Here is a 26,220-nt window from a genome sequence, read left to right as displayed (position 1 = left end):
TTAATACTGCATCTTGGTTTTCCTTAGAGAGGAGGACTAGATGACGTTTTAATCTAATAATCATGACGACCAAAAACAAGAAACAAAGAGGGTTAAAACTCTACAAGACGTGGTACGATGCAAATAATTTACAAATTATTTCATGTAACATGTAAATAAGCAAATAATTTACAGCATTTTTTTAGTTCCACTCTAACGCACTAAAAGACCAGTCTTATTTAACGCTTATTTTTATATCTTTTCCCCATCATCTGTCACTGAATTTTTAACTCTCAGGCACCTTCCGAATACGACTTCCCCAGTAATCACTTCTTTTTGTTCTCACATTTTTTTTTAAAGAAGAGCTGAGCTGCAAATATATCCCGTTAGTTAATAATATCCAGTACACGTTCCCCTCTACATCCGTCTCTTAGATTCCTTTAGAGCCAAACACATTCTTCAGCCTCCACATCAGCCTAACAGGGTAACGATTTTGGACCATAACAGGGAACGCTAGAAGATTAAAACAAAAGGGTGAAGCCTGGTCGATTTGGGGCTATGATAGTCTTGTCTTTAAGGCAGGAAGCGCTATTCAGCTCAGATCAAAACCTGCTTCTGCGCTTATGGCGTACATCAACTTGGTCTCTAGTAGCTCTTTGCTGCATCATTGACAAAAGACATGTTTAACTACAGCACCAAGTGCAAGAAAATGTACTTTGGCAACAAATGAATTCTGTTTACTGAGCAAAAACCAAAAAGAGATTTGTGTTCACAAGAGGACAAACCTTTGATAAGGCGGAAGCTTAAGAAGGTTCATACAAGTTGCTGCTGTCGGTAGTCTATCAACTGATTCGTTACTCGCACTACCAGCAGCCCTGAAACAATTTCCAAACGAGGATGGATCTTTAATACTTTTGTTACCTGTCCAAATCCCACAAAAGTCAAACACGTTTGTTAATCTGTGTTATTTACCTTTGTATGCAGAATGCAGGTTCCAAGTATTTGAAACCGAGCAGTGGTCCTCGTGAACAGCCCGTCACAAACCTGAAATTGAAGATGATACATATACCTCTTAATTAGTTCCATTAAAGAAAATAAATAGACTCCAGTAAAACATTGGGTACACAGACTGTAGTAACTGCAAAATTTGACCTACTTTAAGAACTTCTTCTGGTTCTCAATTGAGAAGCTTTTCATAACTTCCCAGAACATATCGATCACATAATGTCCCTGTCAAGAATATAGCGACGACGTAATTATACAATAATGTTTCAAAAGTATCTCTACGCTAATTCACAATGGCATTTTGGCTGACAGCGAAGAACCACTCACCGCGTGGTAGCCTCCAGCATAATTAGTGTTGTTTCGCAAGTCGTCAATATCCAAACTATCAACTGAACCAGATATGAGAACCTGCAACCAAAGCCCACAAATGAACTTTTCCATCGTTCATGCTCCTTGATGGAACAACTAACAAAGCAAGTACAATAATCCATCGGCACCTGAAGTTCATGCTCATTGAACATGTCGATCCATTCTTTTGGAATGAGTTGCTGAAACCCCCTCAGGAAATGAGAACTCTGCTGGCGTATCTGCATCCGAAAAATGGGATGATATAAAAAAGCTGTTGATTTTATAAGGTGGCCTCAGGTGTGCTAAGATAAATGAGAGGTAAGTGGTTCCTAAGTACCTGATAATTTAACCGATGATTGGAAACCAGATGAATGAAAGTTATAACATTCTCATTTGTCACTCGCATGTCATTACCCCCTGGAAGTAACTCTTCCTCTGTCCTCTCTCCATATTCATTATTCAAAATAACAAAGTAAAGCTCCAACTCTGAGATATCACCCTTAAAACGCTGCAAATATCATAATGTAATTGAATACTTAATAGTGGACAAAGCTAGGTAAACAATCAAATTTCAGTTTCAATGAAAAGAAAAAACAGAATTCAGCATTTTCGCACATCTATGCTAACAGCTAACTCCCAGTTCCACAAAGGAACAAGAAAATAGATCGTTCAGTAAAACTCACCTTCAGGAATATAAGGTGCCTATACAACTCAGGATCCAGAGAAGGCAAATCGTTCAAATAGTTGTACCTAGCCAAAGAACGATATAAGTTTCACAACATGTTCACAAAGTTATGCGAGCTTAATAAACGAATAACATGACAGGAAGCTGAAGTTGGAAATTTACGTACTTTTGTTTCAATTTGCTGAGGAAAAACGTTGCAAATGGTATATCAACTAGAATCCCTTCAAACATAGCCTGCAACAAGATAGCGGGAAGAAAAATTTTGAGTCTTATCCTAACAGATGTAAATCAACTTCAATGAAGACAAAACGCCAAGTTCAACAAATTTCTATGAAAACATGCAAGACAATTATACCCCTAAATCTATTTTCATGGAAACATGGCAAGTAGAACCAGTAATGTATGCAAGTATGATGGATTACTTTCTGTCCTACAGATATAAGTTTTAAGGAAGAGAAAGCGGTTAGAGTTCAGCATCAAGGCCACCAATCAAATACCATACTTTTGCGAGAAGACTGCCGAGAAAATGAAAGAACTGGAGGTGCTGTTCATGTATCATTCCTGATCCAGGATTAGGATATAGCATGTGATCAGAGGTCTCCTGAAAGAAAGCATGTACAAGATTCAGTTAAAGAAAGACAGACTACATGCAAACATGATGGAGTGTGGTAAACTGTGAACTCCACAAAAAAAATGAGTGAACAAAACTAGACATCCGACCTTAAACAACCCGTATTGCACATCAAAAGCTGCTCGGGTAATTTTTTCCATGAAGTCTTTGAAAATGCCACCACCATCAATACCAGCTTCCTCAACTCCGAGTTCATTGACAAATGTCACACGAATCTACAGCCAGTAGATATTTGCATCATATGTATCGCAAAAATAAAACAAATTAGAGACACAAGAACGAAAATATGGATACGTCGAACCAAAGAATTGCTAGAAGACAGATATCAGGTAAGAGTACTTACCGACCCCCGAAGATCATCCTCTGACAATTGACTCATTTGATTGTAAGCATCTTCCAAGATATGATCTCTTCGTATTCTGAACCGATTTCGAGAAAAAATTCCTTGAGATCCATGACTCTGCCTTGCTGTTGCTAATTGTGTCTACAAATGATGGCCAGCAAGTAAATGCAGCCGCAGCAAAGTAATCAGTGAGCAAGTACATACAGTATAATCCCCCATTGACCCAGATTACTCATGCAAGTTATGTTAATTAGCTCTTCTAGGTTCCTAAAAACCGTACAAAAGATAATCATTCATCAGATATACATATCCTAACAGCCACTCACTGTGAATATTTTGACTCTGCTTGTAAACGGAATCAAGAAAGGAGCTTGCATCAGTATGTAGTTGGCTCTCGTACCTTCAATTATGGCCTGGAGAAAGAAAACAATATCAGCAATGATGGAGGAAAATTATTACCAAATCAGTAAATATGATAACCAACTTTCAGTGTTGGCATGTCACAAACATTAAACGAAAATGCAGTGTAGTAGTCACCTGAGAGATGAAATATTCATTGACAGAGTCAGCTTGGAAGTCACTCGAGGAAGTGAATTGTTGCCGGTTGTTCCAATCTTGCAACTACGGAAAATTTCATCAACAAGGATAATAAAATGAATAAATGATCTTTACCTAGTCAGCTAGTCTTGCTGACTTACAGTCAAAATAGCCATAATTGGTCAAGGAGTGTTAACTTCGTTTCAGAACATACCTGTGAAAGCAACTCAGAGACAACAACCCCAACCCTGTTCTGAATCAACTCAACAGGGTTCTTATTCGAGTGGTCGTTGGAGACAGATTTCCCAGTGTTAGGTTGCGCAAGTGGATTCACCCATAGTAACTGCCATAAAGCCTGGGAAAAAAAAAAAAGGGAACATACACAAAATATTTAGAAAAGTACAAGCATGACACAAAGATACTATTCTTTTGGTGAGTCCAATAGAAACTGTTGTGTAAACATTAGTACCAAGTTGAATGACCACTGCAACAAAAAAACATCCATATGAAAATACAAAGCCAATCTAGCTTATTATATTTCTGTAGCAGTCTAAGCCCCAGCTAATCGCCTCATTAATTACGTTGAGTCATCAATCATATATCCAAAACTCTTCACGTCGAAGTTGCAATAATGCTTAATCAAAACACTTACCTGCTTAAGAATAATGATCAGCAACCTGATATCTTGTAGCGATAATGGCTTCTCTCGTTCATAGAACTCTTCATTGTCAACTATCATTAGCATATGCCTGATCATCAACGACAATGTTAAACCACTTTTAAGTATGAAACCACCCTCACGACACTAATATACCTATAGACATACGAGAGAGTGACATTTAACTCATACTCCAAAAAAAGTGGCATTAAATCAAACAAAACTTACTTATAAACAGGACAAAAAACAACCAGAGGTAACAGCCAACCCGGAGCATCCCCTGGAAGGTAAGCTAGGAGTCTAGGCATGGATGACCACTTCTGCTTCTCATGGCATCGTTTCATATAATTCCACAACACAGCTACAAGCTCGGTTCTATAAGCCAAAATTGTCATGATCCGCTCAAGAGGAAGAGTGTTGAATGCTGCATACAGAAAAGAACTGGCTGTGCCAATAGCTAATGCTTCTTTATCTTCGTCATATGACTGCGTACCAAGCGGAACTTGATGGAACAAAACATTTGTCTGCAGGGATGAAACTAATATTACTTAGTTTAAAATTAAAGAATCAATTGATCCAGAGGAGGCATAGCACTTGAATTAAAATAAAAATAGAAAATCACAGAGGAGGGATAGCACTTAATGTACTTCCATATGACAGAGAGTAGGTACATACTAACTGCAGAAGAAAACGTGAGTCTATAGCATTGGTTATCTGCTGCTCCAGATCCCTATTCAAGACTACTTCTGGAACAGCGTCAATCAACATATCATCCTCATCAGGGGTACCTGTATCATGATAACAGTACAAGTCTCTTTCAGAATAAGATCAAATTGGTGAAGAACTACTGCGAGCAGAATGGACAGGAAATCTTTAGGATAACAAACTGAAGCCATGTGCGAAGATAATATAGCAAGAAAAGAATGCTATACTCTGTCTGCTTTCTTTTTCTGATGATTTCACAGGAGGAAGCGTCTCCAATAAGAAAGTTGCAACTGATGCAATGTCAATTGCCTGGTCAATAGAAAGTAAGAAAAACAAAGGAACATTAGGATCAAACAGAACTGGGAGCAAATAGTATTGGTAAAGTTTTCAAACATTAATGAATGATTTTTCACAGCAAATGCAACCCTCTCAATCGTAAAAGCGATTGTATAGCAGCAAAGATAAAATAGATCAATTATTTCCGCAACACCACCACACTACCAATTTACGTGGCGCTATCACCTGTAGCCAAACTCTGAACCTTCTTTACCCCATATATCAAGTAAATAGAAATACTAATAGAAAACTAATTGTAAAAATCTCTAGATATATCAGACATAAGCTGTTGAGTATTCAACATGAACACGGCAAGGTGAATCACTAACAATTAGGAAAAAAAAAATCAAGTAATCATGCACTAAAGTACCAACCACAGTAGCTAACACATACACACACAAAGACAAAACAAATAAACTGCATTGGGAACCTACCAAGTCCAATGAACATTCAGGTAGTGACAACACCACATTTGCGGTGTCCAACGTATTACCAAGCAGGCAAGCATAACCAGGGAATTCCAGGCTTGTTTCACTTGGGAGAACACAAGTACCCTTTTGAATACAGAAAGCCATCTGGTGAATGTAGTGTTGACTTAGACTTGGGCTGGCAAAGACCTGGACAATGAGACTATGAGTTTACCAAAGTTTAAATAGATGCTCACGGTTAAGATTATATTTAGCTCAGGGTCAAACACAAATTGATAATAAACAAAAGCTATTATTTCGCCTCAATGATATTACATATATTGTGATTAGCTAGCGTTTATCCGTGACTAAGAAACATGAGTTCAGGAACCAACCACTTTCAAGTTTGGGAAGAGCTGCCATATGAAAGGTATTGTAAGGATCATAGATGAGAAACTCCAACGTGGATCAACATCAGGGCAGCAACATGGCTCACGGCCAATATGTGGTACTATCAGTATCAATACTCTTTCTAGTGAAAGGATGCTGTCGGTCATAGTCTGACCACTTGGGCTTTCCTGCAACAAACCACGATTGCTTCAGAAGGATAGGTTGCCAACTATAGAACAGCAATCCAATTTAATGCGCAGTAACTTAGAAGAACTAGGTCGTGGGTTATAATCATGGGGAACTGTTAAAAAATACCTTAGCCGTAGTGACCATTTCTCGGACCAGTTTGAATATGTTTCTCTTTTGTAGATAGCTAATTATTTTGCAAACCCAAGGCAGCTTAGGATCTAGCAACAACGTCATTGCCTCCATCAAGATAGCTGTTGAAATGCTAGCTTCTTCAGGAGTAACTAAGAGCTGATCCCTTAAAAGGTACCTGATAATTAAAATCAGAAGGAGGTAAAAATGAATTCAATAACAGAACTGAAAAGGCCAAGATAGCGACGATTGGTCAGCGATTGATACAAGAAGAGCTATACACTCTACAAAATGAGAGATGACAAAGATATGTATATATATATTACCTATTCTGGTGTATAGCCTCGATGCAGGTCAATGCAAGTTTCTTTACTCTAAAGTCCACCAAATTATGCTCAGCGGAATAGTCCAATCCAGAAAAAAGGCCGACAATGTCACCTGTCATATGATGAGAATTTGTAATATCATTACGCAAGATCTCAGTCGTTTTTGGGAAGAAACTATAGAAACGATTATCTGCCAAACGCGAAATAAGAATAATATTGTGTATGTGTGAGGATGTAAACAGCAAACGGGAGAGTTTAATTTGTGGTGAAAGGGACATTCCTCCTCACACAATGTTATAATTTTAATGCTCGTAAGATTAACATATTAAACAAGAGTACGCAGACATAAAAAACTGATTAAGCAAAATGAAAACAAAGAACAGGCTTCCCCTTACATAAGGGTTACCTAAGAAGGAAAAGCACTATGATCAAACTCTTGAATGAATTGAAAAAAAGTGTCAACAAAAGATGCATGCATAGATGTTGGAAATACCACTGCTGTGAACGAAATTGTTCATAAGACGACAAGTCTCCACAAGTATCACAAAATCTCCCGAGTTTTGTGCCTTGATAAAAAACAGAAGCTGACGGAGGAAACTTGAACTTGGCTCAAAGCAATGTCTGTATGCAGAAAAAAAAAAATGTCAGAAAGGGTTACAATAGACATAATAATAACCATGTAACCATATTGAGACCAAAAAAACTGTAGCAAACATAATAATAGACCAAAGAAGAATACCTATCGACATTCTGGCATTTATTCCCATATGTTTCACAGAAATCATGGCGCACCTTCGCGCGCTCGATGGCCATAGATCTTCTACCTCGAAAGAATTTCTGTAGCCAAAACTTAGTCAGCACCGTGCCCATCAGAAGGAGCATAAACGGTTGAAAAGACATATTCCTTTAGCCAAAACAATTGTGCGTGTCCACATAAGAGGGGAAAAAAAACATTTTGAAGTGCTGCATTTGCTGCTCCAGCTAAAATCTTGTAATCGCAATGGTTAAAATCCTAAATCCTACAACCCTCAACAAAACCCACGAGACCTGTACAGCAGGACACTGTAACAGGAGGCCAAAACCTAACGAGGACAATGGGGATTCAAAAGCAGGAACCAAGAATGGAAAATGTCGGTTCAATATCCAATCAAACCTTACAAAGCTATCAAAAGTAAACACTATAAAGCTCAAAGATTCTACCCAAAATGAAACCTTTCTTGCAAAATAACTCAGTATGTTTGTTCTGCAACTACATTGTCCCAAAAGAAAAGGCTTTTCAATAGGATCATGAAACCTTACCTGAATTTTGAGAGCAGCAGAGTTCTGCTGCTTCTGTAACAACCGACGATTACGCTCCATTCGAGTCTGCTCAAGAAGCTTCCGAGTATCTCTCTCCTTGGTGCTCCGGCCACCTAAATCAACTCGCTTCCGAGTCGACGGATCGCCGGGGAAGAACATGTTCTTGAGCTAAAAACCTAGATTACGAATACACAATTTCACCCCCCACGGAAACCCTAAGATTACTCTTATTTCTTACTAAACGCTTCGATTGAGAGCCCAAAAGAACCTAGGGATATGATCGGGGGTTAACCCTAAAACTTCAGATAACAGAGCAAGAGAGATTGATTCTTCCAAGGCGAAAACAAGATCACGAATTTGGATGATTCACGCGTACAAGGAGATAAGCAACAAAATTTCACAGGAGCAGCAAGAAAGAAAGGAACCAAACCAATTAAGAGAGAGAGAGAGATAGTAATTTTCGCCAAGCCGACTCTAAAACGAAGGACGGAAACTTCGTGAGTGGTGGGTCTTGAAACGACGACGTTTTCGAGTCGTTTACAAGAAGAAGAAGAATAATAATTGGGTCGTGTCGTGTTAGACGGGAAAACAAAAAGGTTTTGCATATATAGAAGAAGAAAAAAATGTGTCTTTTGGTTGGTTGGTTGATTCTATGACATCATTGATTATGTTATGGTTTCTCTATTTATAGTCTTTTTAGACTCAATTCATCATGATGCTCATCGACACATGAGCGGAAAATGTCAAGACGGTTATCTCCAAGGCGTAACGAGTAAGCAAACTTCTTGTAGTCGTCCCATGTGAACGTCCGGTAAAGCCGTGGCTGATCTGCCGCCGTGATGATTGCCGGAAGAGGGCCTATCTTTGTATGGACGGACGGACCGGCAAAGTACGCCATTGATAGCCTGCTTGCATGTTCGGTAGTCACCGCTCTGTGTCGTACGCTTATGAATCTCCCGTTAGTCATTACCTAGACATGCATTCACAGCAAGCTTAGTAAAATCTTATAGAATCTTACATGTTGACAATTATGATTGTTCTTGATTCTTGAACATGTATAGGTTGGATTCAAACAGAGAAAAAATTGTACATAAAAAAGATATACGGTTCATTGGTAACACCCGGATATATAGAGGAAAGCTAATGTGTTTTCGGACGTGACCAAGTTACATACTTTTGGCGAAACAATAACTTGTTGCATACCATATATAACTTTTTATTTTGGTCTACAAAATGAAAATTAAAAAACTATAGATGATGAACAGATTATAATTAGTTTATAAAGTAACCAACATGTTACATATACATAATCAATGTGTAAATGACTTTTAGGGACTGACCTGCAAAAGGTCGCCTACGTTTACGCAAAAGGCTGAAGGGTCAGGGGAGACAGAGACCCACCTACCGTCAGGGAACGCCACCTGGAGCCCCCCTACTTCGTTGGATCTAAGAACTGTCAAGATCTGCGGGTCTGTGTGCTCCCCGAACCCAACTCTCGGTAATGACACGGACATATCAGAGAGCTTGGCTCCACTGAGGAATTGATCGGACAATGGGTAGTGATTAAGCCTAAGAACTGAGTCGCTATCAACGGCTCTGATTAGCTCGCTGAAGGTATGAGGTGGGAGCCCTAGTCCTTCAGCCGTGAGATCTAAGATCTCACACGCCAACTGCTTAACTGCTTCAACGTAACAAGTCACCGCCGAGCTGTCAAACAGACATGTCATACATCGCCAGTTGCTCATTATACGGAACGGATATTATGTAATATACGAGAACATCGCAACATTCATATGTGTACTTTTAGAGTGAAATTAAATACTATATTTCTTAGATTAGTGAAATTTCGAAAGCTTAACAGTTTAAGAAAGAAAAGAGCTTTAGATAATTTAAGAACCTCTAAATCTTTCTTTTAATATAGTAATATTTTAAATTGTTGATGTAAATTTGCATTATACACTGTACACACAACATGCACTGTCTAAGTAAAAAAAAAAAAGTTACCCGTTCCCTGTGGAGTAGACAGACTGAGAAGCTGTACTTCTGAAAATTAATTTGCTGACTCAAATTTAATGTTTTCAATTTGTCAACGACTCAAAGTGAATTTATCCACCAACACAATACATATATATATATATATATATATATGAAGTGGGTTGGAAAACAATTCAAAGTACTTGTTAATTAGTCAATATTACATTTTAATTTTATGATAGGTTCACCTTAGCATTTTATATAACAATTTAAAATTCACTTGTTCATAGACACACTTTTAACATAGAAGTAAAATAACTATCAGACTCATATACTTAACTTAACTATACATATACATGCATGCATGCAATTTTCGTATATATACGGAAAGGTTCTCGCATTAAATACACAGGAAAAATGCATTTTGACATTAACTTATGTATGCATTAGATTATAACATACACTGACATATACTGAACTCATGTTTTATGTTGTATATAATCTTAACTGGTTTTTTACATATTAACCAGATCTGTAAATTAATACATTAGCCAAATATAATTTAACGTACCCGAACTTGGTAGAATCGTTACCAAAGGATAACTGAGAAAGTACGAGAGGATTAGTGTGAAGGAGCAAATACTCGACCTCTCCAATATCACCCTTGAGCCCAATGTCCTTCAATCCATAACCGAAGACCGATTTCTTCTCAAGAACCGGTTTAGCGAAGAAGTTTATGGACTCTTGCTCCATCCGGGAGGTGACGTCCGGGTCAACGGCGTGGTTGACAACTTTGAAGAAGCCAATGGTCTCGCAAGCTTTGACTATCTGCATGGACACTCGTGACCTCTCCAAGGACATGTCTATCACGGGTATGTCTTGATCTACGGCCACGATTTTCTGGGACTCCTTCACCATTTTTGGAGAGGCAGGAGGAGATATGGATAAGTTTAGAGAGATAAATTGTGCTAGATAGAGAGAGATGAGCTAACGCCTGTGTAAGCACACACATGCGGGAGATATGTATAAAGAGAGAGGAGGATTTGATGTGACCATATAGTGGGCTCACGTTATATTTATATATATACCCTTATTTTTGAAAACCAAAGATGATTCATCTAAACTCGACATGTATACTTATAAGAATATATGTGTGTCTGTCTAAGCATATACATATTTTCTGTGAAAGCAACGTATTAAAGCAACCTTCTCCAATTTAAGTAACAAAGAATTTGCTTCTAAATTTCCTCACACCGTACAAAAATTTTAAAATAGTCAAGTATGACTATATAACTATGATTCAACATATATACTACAACGAAAATGCTTATATTAGCGGTTATTTTTAAAGTTGCTAATAATTAATTAGTTGAATACACCTGATATTCTTAGACTATCCTCATTGGTTTAGTTTCTTAGTTGTTTCTTAAGGCATATTTAATAAGAAAAAAAAGAGAAAAAACTTTGCTAAGAGTTAAGGAAAATTTTGTTGATTATTGGTAGAACCAAATTTAAGGGTTTCTTAATAATAAATATAGTAAAATAATAATTAATATCTTAAAATATTCAAAATTATTTTATATATCAAAGACACAACAAGACACAACAAGACTCAAGAAGACACAACAAGACTCAACAAGACTCAACAATACTAATCATCCACTAAGTCAAGCAGCTTCTCTTTCATAGCTTCTTCTTTCGGAGTAAGCGGTCCAGTTTTGGCCAGCAAACTGTCAAGAATTTGCATTTTTGACAATCTCTCTTTCAGCAGCAATTCTTCCCTCTTGATTTCCCACATGCCTTGGTACTCCTTCAAAGCCTTCTCTTCTTTCGCTTCTGTATGAGTCTTCCTCTGTTTGGCCTTACTTGCGTCTCTGCCAATAGGCCTTGTGTTTGTTGGCTCATCTATATTACCGCCGGTCTGAGAAGCTGAAGCTTGTGTAGGATCATCAAAGAGTCTTTTCCTGTTGGTTACTTCAGGTGCTTTACCATTAACACTCTCACACCATTTCTGGTCGTAGCGTAACTCTAACCAACAATGCTCAAGAACGAATTTTTTCTGATAAATGTTATAGTACATATCATATGCTGTCCTCAGTATATCATCTTCATTCTGACCACTAGTTTTAGCCCTTACCGCAGCAGCATATGTTCCACAAAACTTCCCCACCGTATCTTGGATCTTAGACCATCTCTGTTTACACTGAACTGGCCCTATCTTCTCATTGCCATCAGAAAGAGGACTATCTGAAAAATACTTAGCAACCCTATTCCAGAAGGTCTTGCCCTTCTGATCATTGCCTTTCACAGCATCCTTGCTGGTGTTTAACCACCCGCTAATGAGAATCCGGTCATCAGAAGGTGTCCATTTCCTTCTCTCCCTACGGAACTGACTTGGGGAAGGTGTTGTGTCTTCACTTGGGGAAGCTGCGGAACTGACTTGGGAACTAAAGAGAGGAAGTGGAGACGACAGAGTAGGTATATTTGGGTAGAGGGAATCAAAAGAAATGGTTTGACTATTCATAAGTCCCACAAAATTTGTGGACTGGTTTAGCTCATGGTCTGACTCCATAGTAGCAAAGAAGAAAAGAAGAGTGGTTTATGCTTGAGAGGTGTAGAAACGAAGAATGGTTTATGGTTGGAAGATACTCGGGTTTGTGGTTTAAGATCAAGAAAAGCTTAGTTTTTAAAGTGAAGCATATTGGAGTTACAATTAATTCTCGACACCAAACACACAATGAATACACAACCTAGTCACTTCCATTAATGAAAGAACAACCACCAATTAAGAATAATTACTACCTAGTCACAAAGAAGTACACATAGGAGCACAAATCTGATATGACATGCTATAACTCACTATCCGAAAAAAGAAACTACCAAACAAACAAAGCAATCAATTTAAATATAAACAAGTTAGGTGTATATTTACCTCTTTCGGAGATTTGGTTGAAATATTGTTTCCTTGTCGCCTTAATTGTGATTGGTTTGAGCTCAACTAAAAGAAACTCACAAAACAAGAAACAAGAAATGGTTTTAGTAACTATGTAAAGACATGACATCCATTAAAGCATAACTACAAGTACATGAGTCTTAACTAATACCAACTGTGTAAAGATTCATTAAAGACACAACAACCAACAACCAACTTACAATGTGATAGGAGAGAAAAGAGTTGATTCAATCGGTTTCAGATACACAAACCCAATTCAACCTATTATGAGAATCTAACAAGTTAATCATCACATTCACTCCTTAGAAGAAAATTTCAGGTTAATTATACAAATAAGAGAGAGAGATGAGGTAGTATAGGTTCTGTTCTGACCTCACCACATGCAGACTCAAAGAAGGTTCTCACATCAGCTTGAGAAACCTGCACTCGTAGGAAAAAATCTTTAAACAGGAGACAGTAATAAAATTATGTATACATTCTATGTAGATAGTTCAGCATTTACCTTCTTGTCGATATTTGTGCAGTAGATTGTCCTTGTGCACATCTCCCTTTCATCTTCTGACTGAATTAACCAAAACACAGTAGATATCCAAAGTAAAATTCAAAACTCAAAACTGAAACCAAAATGATTAGTATAACTTCTGATCAGTATCCCTATAGAGCTTTTTGTCACACAACCTAAAAAATACTATATTTTAAGTTGAAAGATATATAACAAACATTAATTTAAAGCTTACTTGTCCACAGTTACTAAACAAGGCAGCAAGACCCTCCTCAGTCACCTAAAATCACAAAACAGATTTGTTATACATTGATGCAACTTAACTAGAATCCGTTCCACACAACCTTAACAGAGAGTACTAATAAAAACTTACACTCTGGTCAATGTCAGAAACATACACTGTTCTTCTAATACTATCCTATCTTTGAGCCTTAGAAATCCTCCCAGTCAACCTCCTCCTCCCTTGGCTATAATTGTTTCTTCTCTGTAATAACAAAAACATCAATAAAACAGAATATAAAGCAAGCACATTTAACCAAAGTTTAAAGCTTTAACAACAAACAGAATTATTTTTACCTTCCTGGTATTATCATCCTTCTTGGCATCAGATTCAAATTCTTCACCTGATTGCTTCTTGGCTGTAGCAAAATCGTCAGCAGAGAGAAATTGATTAGGTTTCCCAACCTGATTGTTCTTCTTAGGGTTGTAGTAAGAAGGGAAAAACTCCTTGGCATCCAAAACGTAAAGGAAGAAACTTTGATTCAATCGGTTTCAGATACACAAACCCAATTCAACCTATTATGAGAATCTAACAAAGAGATTAATCAAAATTCACCAACAACAACTTCATCAGTGAATAATAAGATGAGGAGATTAAGAAGTGTTACAAACACTTCACCGAAAATTAATCTAAGTTTCCCAGATCAACCGAAATTGTCTCACAAACAAAAGACATAATTAAATTAAAATTGAGACAATTTTCAAATAAACAAATAACAATTACTAGACATGCAAGAACAATTACCTGAACAAATCGAATGGCTTGAATCTTCCCCAAATATTAGGGTTTCGACGGATCGCTCACCACCGGAATCACATGCCCCCTGCTTCACCGGAACCAAATCGCGGCCAAATCCTAGTCCAATAGCCGTGGGAATCAACTGGAAGAGAAGCAATCAGTTTCCGGAATCGAAGGAAGAAGAGATTCAAGCTGAAATCGCGAAAAGTCTCGAGAGAGAGAGAGAGAGAGAGAGAAAAAAAAGAGAAAAAAGGAAAGTGAAAGAGAGATGAAAAAAAAAATTAAACCCCTTCGTCCCAAATAAAACTCGACCCACTGATTTTGTGACACTTGTCCAGCAAGAGACGTTTCTTGCAATCCTAAAATAAGAAACGAATCTTGCATTTCTTAGCTTAGGTTTCAATAATTAATATTATCTACCCCTAAGAAACAAACTAAGAAACAACATAATTGTGCCGATGAGGATAGTCTTAGAGTGTGGTAAGATTGAAGGTAAGAACCCTTCTCTCTTTATCTTTTCTCAATTCACAATACAATCTCAAACCCTAATTATCTTTTCTCAATTCACAATACAATTTCAAACCCTAATTGATAAGCTTGGAGTTACAGTTCTCCAATCTCATCACCTAAGAACAGAACACACAGGCTCTCTAACAAACTCTCACAATCTGATCACGCAGGATGATGTTCATAATCCTACTCTAATTCTATTTATACTCTAAATTCTTCTCTTTAGCTTCTGTCACGTGCCTCTATTTCTCCTACATTGCTCTCTTATCAATACTCCCCCCCATTTAAACAAGCTTGTTCTCAAGCTTGTGTCTTAGCATTTTGGTGCAGGCACTTGCAGAACGTATTGAACCCGTTATTCTCTCAAGTCTTTTGTAAAATCTGCTCACATACAGCATGTAATACAGTCTCTGCAATAAACCCATGATTAGTGTCATGCAGCATTCTCTAATGTGGCCACACTTGAGTGGGAATGTCTGTTGCATAGTCACTTCCATGTCTCTCTCACTGCTCTTAGTTTTGTACTTGTAATGCCAAGTTTTGACCAGTTTTGGCTTCTTCAACCAGAGATATATCTGTAATACATGCTTCAACACTGTAGTTGTCGATTCCAACCATAAAAGTCCTGAAACTTACTGGATCTCCTCAGCCTTGCTCTTCCAACAATGCCACACTGAAAATATAGTTTCTTGTGACACTTGCGCATACAAAACTTAGTGCAGATGCACCTCACCTGGAAGTTAAACACACACACAACCTGCATCATCTCACTCTTAGTTTCTCCATATTTATATCCTGCAAATGGAGTAAGATGCATAACATGAATGTCTCTTTTCATGATCCGCTCTAGTCCTGGGCATTCGGGTATCAGGTTCGGGTTCGGGTAAAACCTGATCGGGTTCGGGTTATCGGGTATATGAGTCTAGGACCCAATAGGGTAAACCTAAAAAATTGGTTCCGGTTCGGGTCGGTCTTGTCGGGTTCGGGTCGGTTCGGATAAGAATTCTAATACCCGGTAAAAAACCAAAAATTTTGGTTCCATATCGGATCGGGTTATTGCTACCCGAATACACTAATTTTCTACCCGAAAACCAAAAAATTGCCCTTATACCCGAGACTACTTAACGTCTTAAGTCTAAACCAATAGCCTAGTACAAGCAGTGAAGCACCTATTTCTGCAAATTTGACACAATACACAACAAATAATATCATAATAGAATCCATCCATGAAATCCAACATTCCAAATCATACAAATGAGAGAAACAGTACTAGATAGTAGAAATTAGAAACTAAAGAAGAGTTCAAGTTCTTGCCAAAACAACAAATCCAAGTCTAATGACTCATGAGTCATGACATTAAAACAAATAAGTAGTAGGAAACTGGAAAACAAAACACAATGATGGCTTGGTTTTGCTCTCCTTTTGGACCTAATACAATAAAAAACACAGAAGTACAGAACAATATCAATCCATTGGTAAACTATACATTAAACGGTAAGAGACTAAGAGAACAATTCTATGAGATATACCTCAATAGCTCACTCCCTCAATCAGTCACTACTGATATTTCAGTCTTTGATATTAAACCTTGAAATCAGGTTCAAACTCTGTAGAAAATCGAAGACATAATGTTAGAAATCAAGCAAACATTATTAAGAGATTAAAACTGAACTAAAAGAAAGAAAGTACCTCTCATAAGATCATCTTGCAACTCAATTTCAGAAAGAAGTTGTTGAATGGTTGAGACTCCTTTGTCATTGATATGAATCTCACATTTCAGCCATTGTTCAGTACACATCAACACTTCTATCATATAATGTGTTAAACAACTTGTGCTTTGATCCAAAACTCTACCACTTGTACTAAAAGCAGATTCTGATGCTACTGAAGACACTTGCATTGCAAGTATATCCTTAGCTATCAATGATAGAACTGGATACTTCCCACCGTTGACCCTCCACCATGATAACAAATCATATTCTGAACCTTTTAGAATATTTGAAGTCTCCACATCCTCTTTCAAATACATATCCAACTCATTAGAAGAAGTATGAATCCCCGTTTCTTTCACCATATCATCAAAGATCTCAGCCATATCCTCATATCCAACAGGAGCTTGTCCTTCATTCATATCACTATCAAACTGATCTTGAGCCGCAGACCATGACTGAGATTGAGAAGATGACTCATCACTACTTTTGTTCAACAAGCTAGCTCTGGTATACTCATCATACAAATCTTTCAAGATATTCTTCTCTGAATCAGACAGATGTGTAGAGTCCACACTGCTTTTACCATAAAGCCTATCAAAACATAGCTCAATAAACTTCATTTTCTTCCTTGGGTCAAACACACTTGCTACCATCACAAGTCTGTTCATCTCAACCTTATCACCAAATGGATTCCAATACTTCTCCAACTTTTTTAACATGGTTGTTGCTTTCTTATGCATGTCATCATCATCTCCTGTTGTGCCTAAAATGGTAATGTTTCTCATAACATATACTATCTCATTGTAGAGTTTATGAGCAGCAACAGTCGTAGAAGCCGAAAGAACCAATGTAGACTTATAAAAGATGCCAAGAATTTGAGCAAACCTCTCAACTGAATCCAAATCCGATTTCAATGTTGGCTCAACTCTTTTATGTCCATCAACTTTCTCCTGAAAGTGGTCATTGTATGGTTTATCTTCAGCCTCCATCCTCTCAAATGCAACTCTGAATTTTAAAGCTTGTTCTATCATGAGATAGGTAGAATTTCATCTGGTCTTCACATCTAAAGGTAGGCTTCCTCTTATAAGTTTCCCTCACTCCACACGAAAATCAAAGGCCTTGAGTCTATTTGATGAAGAACTCGCATAGTGTATTCCATTGCGAATAGCCTCCACGCTGCTATTAATCTCACGCAATCCTTCCTTTACAACCAGATTCAGTATGTGAGCAGCACATCTCAAATGCAAATATTCACCTTTCAGAATCAATGCATCACTTCCATACTTATCCATCATTGTTGTCTTGAACTTAGTCATAGCTCAAGAGTTAGTTGTAGCGTTATCAACAGTGATGCAAAATGTTCTTTGAATGCCCCACTCTTCCAAACATTCTATAAGAAAGTTACTAATTGTTTCACCCTTATGATCAGAAACATTCTTAAATCCTATGATCATCTTCCTTAATCTCCACATATCATCAACAAAATGAGCTGTTATTACCATATAACTAGCTCCAGTAGTGGGAGCAACCCATATATTTGTAGTCAAAGACAGTCTACGTTTGTTGTGCTCAATAATCTTTTTCATCAGAGCTTTCTTCTTCACATAAATCTCGACAATATCTCTTGTAGCCGTTCTTCTAGAATGCGGTTTATACAGCTGAACTTTAGAACAAAAATGCCTCCAAGCTAAGGACTCAACGAAAGCTAGTGGTAACTCAGCTAGAATCAACATTTCATTAGTAGCTTCTCTAAACAATGCCTCACTGACCTTACTCACTCTTATATTACCACCAGCACCAGCAGAAGTTATAACAGACTTAACATTATCTTTGTTAGCACTTAGCCATACCTTATATGCCTTGCATGTCTTTTCAACATGTTTCCTCAGAGTAGAGGTTCCAGACTTGGTTGCACAACCCAACTCTCTTCCACAATAATTGCAACTACACTTGTTTTACTTGTTTTCAACTCTGGTGAAATGTTGCCAAACATACGACCTTTCCTTATTTCTTGCCTTAACTCCTTCAGATTCTTTCCCTTTTTTCTTACCCGTCTTACCAGATATAGGTGTCTCAACCTCATCATTGTCTGTCCCCTCTAATTCATCATCGTCAGTTTCACTTTCAACCTCCATCGGATCATTGTCTCTCCTTGTTGGATTACCACAAGACGCCATCTACATCAAACATTCAAAAGCAACTCTTTGTTAGAACTTAGAACTCAAAAGACAGAAATTCATAATCTAGATTCTAGAAAACACATCACAAAATCATCTTTATAATGAAATCATCCTTACGAGTTAATATCTAGACAAATTTCAGTTTAGAAAAAAAAACTCATAATCTATAAAATTAGCAAACACTATACAAGAATCAATTAACAAATCACAACAATACCTTGGCAATTTCATAACTAAGACAATGGGCTCTACACTAGACAATTTCGATTTCAAAAAATTGTTCTTTCTTCTACATTAGCACTGCTATTTCTCATTTATCAACTATTTGAAAAAATGGGTAAGAACTAAGAAGCCAAAATTTCAAACACCAAATGACCAAAATTGACGATTATGAAACGAACCCAGTAATAAACACATCCAAATAGATTGAATTGGATCAAAATCATCAAATTATAAAAGGAGATGAGATCGATTCAATATATTGAAACCCTAATCCGACTAACCCTAAAAAACAAAATGCCTCAAGATAATCAAAACCCAAGACCCAGAACCTAAAGCTCGATTTTCAGACAAGCAAAATTAGCAAATATACTAATACACAACTATAATCTCGAACTATCGAAGTACAAACTACAAAGTAAAGTAGTAAACCTTACCTCTGATTGGATTCTCGACAACACAGAAGGTGGAGGAGAAGCAGAAGGAACCAGATCTTATTTATAGTTTCCAGCTTTGTGTTTTCGATTTTATCTGGTTTTATATAAAAGGTTGGAAAAAATTGAAAGAGGGAGTCGAGTATCGAGGAAGAATATGAAAGGACGATGCAATTGAATGAAGTGAACCCTAAACTCTTTCCCTCTTAATTAAAAGTTTCGGGTTTTTGGTTTACCCGTTCGGGTATCGGGTAAAACCCGAAACTGAACCGATACCCGCGGGTCTTTACATAGAGGACCCAATAGGGTAAAATGGAAGAATCCGAATCCGAAATTCTTGGGTTTTTTGGGTCGGTTCCGGTTCGGGTTCTCGGATCCGGATTTTTTGCCCAGGGCTAATCCGCTCCAGAACCCTTTCAAGCATATAATCCGGCATATTCTCCATGTCAAGATCATGAATCTCATGCGATGTAGGTACAATTTTGGTGACTTTGATAGCAGAAGTGGCCAAATGTCGTAGAAGTGCTTCTGCCTTAGAGACTGTACAGCTTCAATATCAGATTGCAACACGACCCTATCATCTTCACAAAGTGTGTCACCCAACTGTTCCAATACCGGTTTATTTTCCTCCGTATAAAGAATTTCCCTTATAAGTGGAGTTGGAAACGTTTGGTATATGGTAAGCACTCTGTTTCTATGCTTTCTTGCAGTAGCTTCTCCAAAGCTAACAAACCGTCCAAGCTTCCTTTTGTACTTAAACATCCATGATTTAGGAGACAAATTCAACTTCTTATGTTGATTTAATTTGTTCATTCTCTCACACAATCTGTCGAACACATGGTGTGTATGTACTTTGCTTGCCATTGACACATTTAAGACACTGTGAACTATTGAACCTCATACTAGCAGATGGCCAATCCTCAAGAACACTTGGATATACATTTCAAATCCTAAGGTTAGGTTCCAACGTCGGGATTGTTACCTGAAGATGTGAAAGCTCTACAAGCTGATGAGATACTTGTGGAATCGATTCCAATTGATTACTTTCTCTATTATGGATGGCTTTCTTCTCCTGGTTCACGTTCTTGACCACATTGTCTAGATTGACTAACACAGAACTGGCTTCCACTTCCCTTAGATCATCGTTTTGCAATTTCTCAGAATCAGAATCGATTAACCGAGGGCTAATCAATGTCACGCTTGTGTTCATGTTACAATTCCAGTTTAACGCGTCTTGCGATTGCGTTACGTCCGACGGTTGCGACGCGATCTTTCCCAAACACAAATCCACTTCTTTCTTCGATTCTTTCTTCTGCTCCAAGATTTCAATCTGTTTCTCTTCTCTAAGCTCCTGAAAGAGTCTGATTCTTTCATCTCTGTCACCAAACCGCAACACCAAGGCTAACTCCATCATTCCCCAACTGTCAAAATATCCCCATACTCGTGTTCGCCGTTGAAACCACAAGAGAGCTTCACCTTCGAGAAGACTTTGTGCAAGATTCAACTTCTCATCTGCCGTGAAATCCTCCTGAACAAATAAATCCTCTAGCCATGAAATCCATGGTTGCAATTCACCAGCAACACCATCGAAGATGGGAAATCCCTCAAGACACATTGCAATCAAAATCTTGCTTGAAAACCTAACTTTCTTCAGCGTTTGATTCGATCCGTGTTCACAAGCGCACCATTTGGTAAGATTGAAGGTAAGAACCCTTCTCTCTTATCTCTTCTCAATTCACAATACAATCTCAAACCCTAATTGATAAGCTTGGAGTTACAGTTCTCCAATCTCATCACCTAAGAACAGAGCACGCAGGCTCTCTATCAAACTCTCACAATCTGATCACGCAGGATGATGTTCATAATCCTACTCTAATTCTATTTATAGTCTAAATTCTTCTCTTTACCTTCTGTCACATGCCTCTATTTCTCCCACATTGCTCTCTTATCAAAGTGAGCTTAATTGGCAGGTATTCATTTCCAAATTCTGTTATGAATCATAAAAAGTTTACATAGACCTGCAGGGGAAAAAAAAAAGAGGTTTATAATTCGTATATATACAGTTTGACCTGATTCATATATTTTGGTTTTGAAGCATGTTTTTGGTTTGTTGAACCGATTATGTATATATTGAATGTGTGGTATTAATTATTTGTCGATCTAGAGGATATTGAGTGTTGTTCCATATGACGTCTGATGTGAATATTGAGTCTTTCTTCTACGTAATACTAGTAGTTTGAATGGAACGTGAGATTTTGGACCAATAACACACCATGAATAAAAAGACAGCAGTTATTATCAGACCCCAAGCTCGGGGAACTGCAATAATATTGATACCCGCGTCCAACTACCCAATCTTCGTTATAATCTAACTCCGCAGACATTGGTCCAAAGTTAGGTGTTAAAATAACACATTTAATTACACAACGACTTCCCTCCAATTTAAATCAGAATGCAAGTTTAGATCTATTAGTCAGGTTTTGATTCGGTTTCATTTTAGGTTGTGTGGATTTTGGGTTGTTTAGTAAACGAGAAATAGCTAGATGTTGAGTATGAGGGATATAGCTGCCAAACTGTACTTATATCCGTTGTAGATTTTAAATGGTTTAAACCTAAACAAAATGTTTTTATGCGTTATTTTTTAATTAAGTTTGAAGTTTTACACATCAGAATCGTTAAATATCCTAATTCTACAATTGTTTTTAGATGTGTGTAATTTTGAATCCATAATGTTTGATGAAATGTACATGTCCATGAGTTCATCAAGGGAAGGAAGGAGAAGCTCCACCACTAACAAACCACCTGATTTTAAATGATATGCAAGCTCATGAGTTATTAGGAACAAACTATTGATTATCTATGGTCCAATTCTATATTAAATGTGTGTTTCTTATCTTATATTTCACACATGATTTCTAATATAACATATACGTACTTCTCTTGATATGTATGAGTGAATTATATGATTGGATGTTTTCTTTTTGTCACCAATTTGATTGGATGTTGGGCGGCCTAACTTTCAATTTTCATCAAACATTTCGTATAAATATCATTCTTCAAAATAAAGGTTTGAGCTATATTGGGGTGCCAACAATCTGAAATAATTGTGTAGCTTTTTTGAATAATTCTATAAGAAGTTTTCATATAGGCAGTATCAAACTATCAATTAGTCAAAGTTTCTCCTGGACTTGAGGAGCCTATAAAAAGGTTACTGAAATTATCTTCTTCTACGGTTATACCACCACTGAGGCATTGATAGACGAAAAAACGTTTTGATCAATAACATTACTAATCACTTGAGTTATTGTATATACTGAAAAACAAAAACAAATAAATTGAGTAGGAGAAAAGGTAAACCGGGACTTAGCTCGGTTTGTTACGGGTTATTAATGGGCAGTACCAAATTTGGGTCACTGATACTATTGATGATAAATCGGGCCGAGAGGGCACATTTAATCAAAAAGAGAACGTATAAAACAAATAGCCCAAAAAAAAGTTATTCCGCTTTGAGGGTTGGGTTTGTTTAACGCACATAAGAAGCATGGACACGCCTCGTCTACGTCAACTCAGACACGATGAAGATGGGAAACCATATTTTAAAAACTAAAGTAACCATGGATCCTATCATCCTAACATGATATGATTAGAATTATAAAAACGTTAAAAGCACCACAATCGTCAACTTAATCTTAGATCTCTATAAGAAAATCATTAGTTTCAAATTACTAACGTTATGTAGAAACAAAGTGGGAATCACATGAAAATTGGGTAAGGGAAAAAAACAACAGTAAAGCCAAAAATAGTGGAGAGAAAAAGAAAAATAATAATAAGAAGAAAGAGCTGTTGAGTGAGCCATGTTAAGATGCTACCCATTCTTAGTATAAAGTTTGAACATCTTGTCCCATCTTTCTACTTCATGTCCCTTCCATTTATATACACGTTTCATGTATATCACTTGCATTTACAAATGTATGTATGTATGTATATATCTATATTAGTGGTGCATTGATCATCATGGTTTATAATTAGAACAAATGCTTTTAAACTCAAAACAAACACATATGCGGATATATATGCCCTTTTGTCGATGTGTAGTACTAGTATGTTAACACATTACCAGTTCTTGGAAAAACTATTAGGAATCATCGGCATCCAACCCAAAATCAATTGGCTATGAGTGGAGTGGTACATGATCCTTATATATTACCCCAAGGAACATATTCCAACCGATGTGGGATTCTAATAGGGCTCCTCAAGATGTGGGTGGGAAACGGTCCCACGGAAAACAGCCCAAGCCCAACATTTCGAAAATACAACAAGACATGCCACTTATATGGGCCACATAAGTGGAAATCATTTCTTTGTGGGAAATTGCTTGTTGGGCCTAACCTTGTGTTCTGATACCATATCAGTTAACACGAATCGAGACAGAGTTTGTTAAGAAACTCGATTTTCTCATTGAATCCATCAAATGTTTGCTACAACATTCTTATGTTGAATGTGATTATTAAACAGGGACAAACAGGATTTATACAATTAATCTATTCTATAAACTGGACATTCCAGAGTCCTTAACCATCTATAATACGTATAAGTATATCACTTATATACCCTCATCTTATAAGAACTGTAGACCGATTTCGTAAAAACTAATTTTTTTTTTTCGTAATTCACGTGAAAAGCGAAAAGGTGACTAGAATTAGAATTAGGGTAGGATAGTGTATATATATGTAAAATTAGAGTGTTGGAGAGGATAAAGCATTCGGGCTCTATACTTCTATACCGTGCGTAAGATCAAAACGTACGTTAAGTAAGGAAATCGATTCAATACAATTATCAACAACAAAGAAAAACGACTCAATAGTTATAAATACTTCATTTCTAAAAGGATGCATTTAGTATCTTAAATGATTTCGTGCAAAAGATACTTGAATATAGTCTATAGAGAGGGTATTTTCAACATTGCATCCAATTTAAAATTCTAAAAAGAAATCATTTTATGTCTGCGAAAACTTCCAAGACTTTTTAATGCAATGTTTGGTACCGGTAAAGAATAAAGGAGGTAAAATATGTTGCAAACCCTCTTTTGAGTTCTTTTATTTTCAATCGTCCACTTGCAGACACAATCATTTCGTGGTAGAACGTACCACCACCATAACATTATATAAATAAATATATATTATACTAGTAAAAATAAAAATGCCGAATTTATTCATCTGTAAAGTTTTCTTTAATTATTGGAGTACAATTCTTTGTTGTATTGAAATTGTCTTAAAAAGTCGAAGATGGCAATGATTAAACAAAAAATTGGCATTGATATTGGGAATTGATTTTGACCAAAGACTTTTCGTATAATTAATCTCTCCACCGTCCCACTACCATAATTAAAGGGGCCGCTGACAATATTAGAGATGCCAATTAATTTAGCTCAAGACGAAATTTTTACTAAAACTAATCTATTTGTAGTAATAGTTTTACTCAATAGTCAATACCAGATTGTTTGTAACTTTGTATACTTTTCTTTTTTTGTCAAACTTAAATTCTTTGTTTTGGATCAAATGTAACAAATTACATATTTAAAATATGTTTAGCATATTAACATCATGATAAATGATATATGTTTTTTTTCAGTTACATGTATAATTTAATCAACACAATGATTTTGATATTTTTTTGATGAATATGTATATATGCTCAACTACTAGCAATTTTAGAATAATTACTACATGAAATATGACTTTGACGAAATCTATCCAAATATTAACATAAGTTTGGTCTTATGAAACTTGTTGTTTTTATTGTCTATATAACTAATTGACAGAGAGGAATATTATTGCGCGCTATGTATTTGTATAGAGTTACCAAAGACACAGTTATAGCCAAACCAACCTTTCAAAACACACAACCATAACTCAAAAAGACTTAATTAAGAATGATCACTCATAAACGGGACACAACTCATTTCTCTCCCAAACCCTAAAACTCTAATGACCGGCCATGAATTAATAGGTTAGGCAAATGCAGCCATCATGTGACCCTTATCTAATGTCCTTGTTGCTCTATATATCTCAATCATATAAAAACAGTTAAAATGAACTGTTTTTCTCTTAGAAGAAACGTTGTTCTCGGATCTATTGTTTTGGTAAAATCATATCCAGTTGTCAAAAAGGAACATTTTTATATTTTGTCACAAGAAAATAAACAATTTTATGAATATGACATTGCGGATTTTAGAATTCAAGTACTTGATATCTCAAATCGCCTATAAATCAGTACGTACATCTCTACGGGGTATACAGAATAGTTGATGTGAAATGAAAGCTCTCATCAAATCAACTGTATAGTGTTACTTGAATATGAGGTATAAATGTACAATTATGATATATGAGACTGATCATAAGTCCTCACATGATATGTATTTATGAGGAATGGCGATATGAGACAAGAAAAAAAAAAAAAAAAAAAGAGGAATGGCGAAAAAGATAAAAGAAAAAACAATTTAGCAACATTTATTCTCGTATATAACACAAAAGGGTGGCTCAGCTTTTCCTCTCTTCTCAGTAAAACTTACCCCTTTCTCTCTATTAACTTCTGATAAAGATGCATAATATGAAAAATAATACTAGCATATCTATCAACAACTTTAAACTGTCCGTCGTGCTTGGAAAATGGAAACATACTAGTTTCTATATACAAATATTTGTTATTCAAAACTTCGGGAAATACTATTTGAACTTCGGGTTTTACCCAT

At 36.6% G+C, this 26,220-nt stretch overlaps 3 protein-coding genes across 7 annotated transcripts; all 3 read right to left on the bottom strand.

Annotated features, from left to right (window-relative positions):
- Window positions 1-87: 87 nt before the first annotated feature.
- LOC104782009 (E3 ubiquitin-protein ligase UPL6) lies at window positions 88-8,555 on the bottom strand. The gene is made up of 26 exons (XM_010506820.3): window positions 7,968-8,555; window positions 7,408-7,505; window positions 7,162-7,289; window positions 6,669-6,780; window positions 6,340-6,520; window positions 6,030-6,212; window positions 5,662-5,844; window positions 5,119-5,200; window positions 4,862-4,974; window positions 4,415-4,710; window positions 4,181-4,277; window positions 3,743-3,883; window positions 3,529-3,612; window positions 3,318-3,404; window positions 2,992-3,132; window positions 2,738-2,863; window positions 2,520-2,618; window positions 2,184-2,251; window positions 2,016-2,082; window positions 1,670-1,840; window positions 1,482-1,571; window positions 1,312-1,392; window positions 1,136-1,209; window positions 952-1,023; window positions 765-854; window positions 88-638 (listed from the first exon to the last, which is right to left on the bottom strand). Exons 1-26 carry the CDS (start codon window positions 8,124-8,126, stop codon window positions 572-574), a joined length of 3,090 nt encoding a protein of 1,029 aa, XP_010505122.2. The 5' UTR covers window positions 8,127-8,555; the 3' UTR covers window positions 88-571.
- On the bottom strand, window positions 8,544-10,968 carry LOC104705216 (gibberellin 2-beta-dioxygenase 4-like). The gene is made up of 3 exons (XM_010421187.3): window positions 10,513-10,968; window positions 9,308-9,674; window positions 8,544-8,937 (listed from the first exon to the last, which is right to left on the bottom strand). The coding sequence occupies exons 1-3, from the start codon at window positions 10,857-10,859 to the stop codon at window positions 8,653-8,655; spliced, it is 999 nt and encodes a 332-aa protein (XP_010419489.1). The 5' UTR covers window positions 10,860-10,968; the 3' UTR covers window positions 8,544-8,652.
- Window positions 10,969-11,459: 491 nt separating this feature from the next.
- On the bottom strand, window positions 11,460-14,661 carry LOC104705195 (glutathione S-transferase T3-like). 5 transcript variants are annotated; one of them, XM_087452860.1, is made up of 8 exons: window positions 14,421-14,661; window positions 13,973-14,204; window positions 13,770-13,880; window positions 13,632-13,676; window positions 13,397-13,456; window positions 13,267-13,314; window positions 13,095-13,155; window positions 11,460-12,939 (listed from the first exon to the last, which is right to left on the bottom strand). In XM_087452860.1, the coding sequence occupies exon 8, from the start codon at window positions 12,511-12,513 to the stop codon at window positions 11,593-11,595; it is 921 nt and encodes a 306-aa protein (XP_087308986.1). In that variant the 5' UTR covers window positions 12,514-12,939; window positions 13,095-13,155; window positions 13,267-13,314; window positions 13,397-13,456; window positions 13,632-13,676; window positions 13,770-13,880; window positions 13,973-14,204; window positions 14,421-14,661; the 3' UTR covers window positions 11,460-11,592. The 5 variants fall into 5 exon arrangements, with proteins under 5 accessions (XP_087308986.1, XP_087308977.1, XP_087308990.1 ...); XM_087452851.1 differs by having other exon boundaries at window positions 13,973-14,191; XM_087452864.1 differs by having other exon boundaries at window positions 13,397-13,508; window positions 13,973-14,034.
- Between the last annotated feature and the right edge of the window lie 11,559 nt (window positions 14,662-26,220).

This window comes from Camelina sativa, chromosome 1 (assembly GCF_030686135.1).
Source record: "Camelina sativa cultivar CO46 ecotype springtype chromosome 1, ASM3068613v1".
Classification (NCBI taxonomy): Eukaryota; Viridiplantae; Streptophyta; class Magnoliopsida; order Brassicales; family Brassicaceae; genus Camelina; species Camelina sativa.
This window is presented reverse-complemented; position numbering and strand designations above follow the sequence as displayed.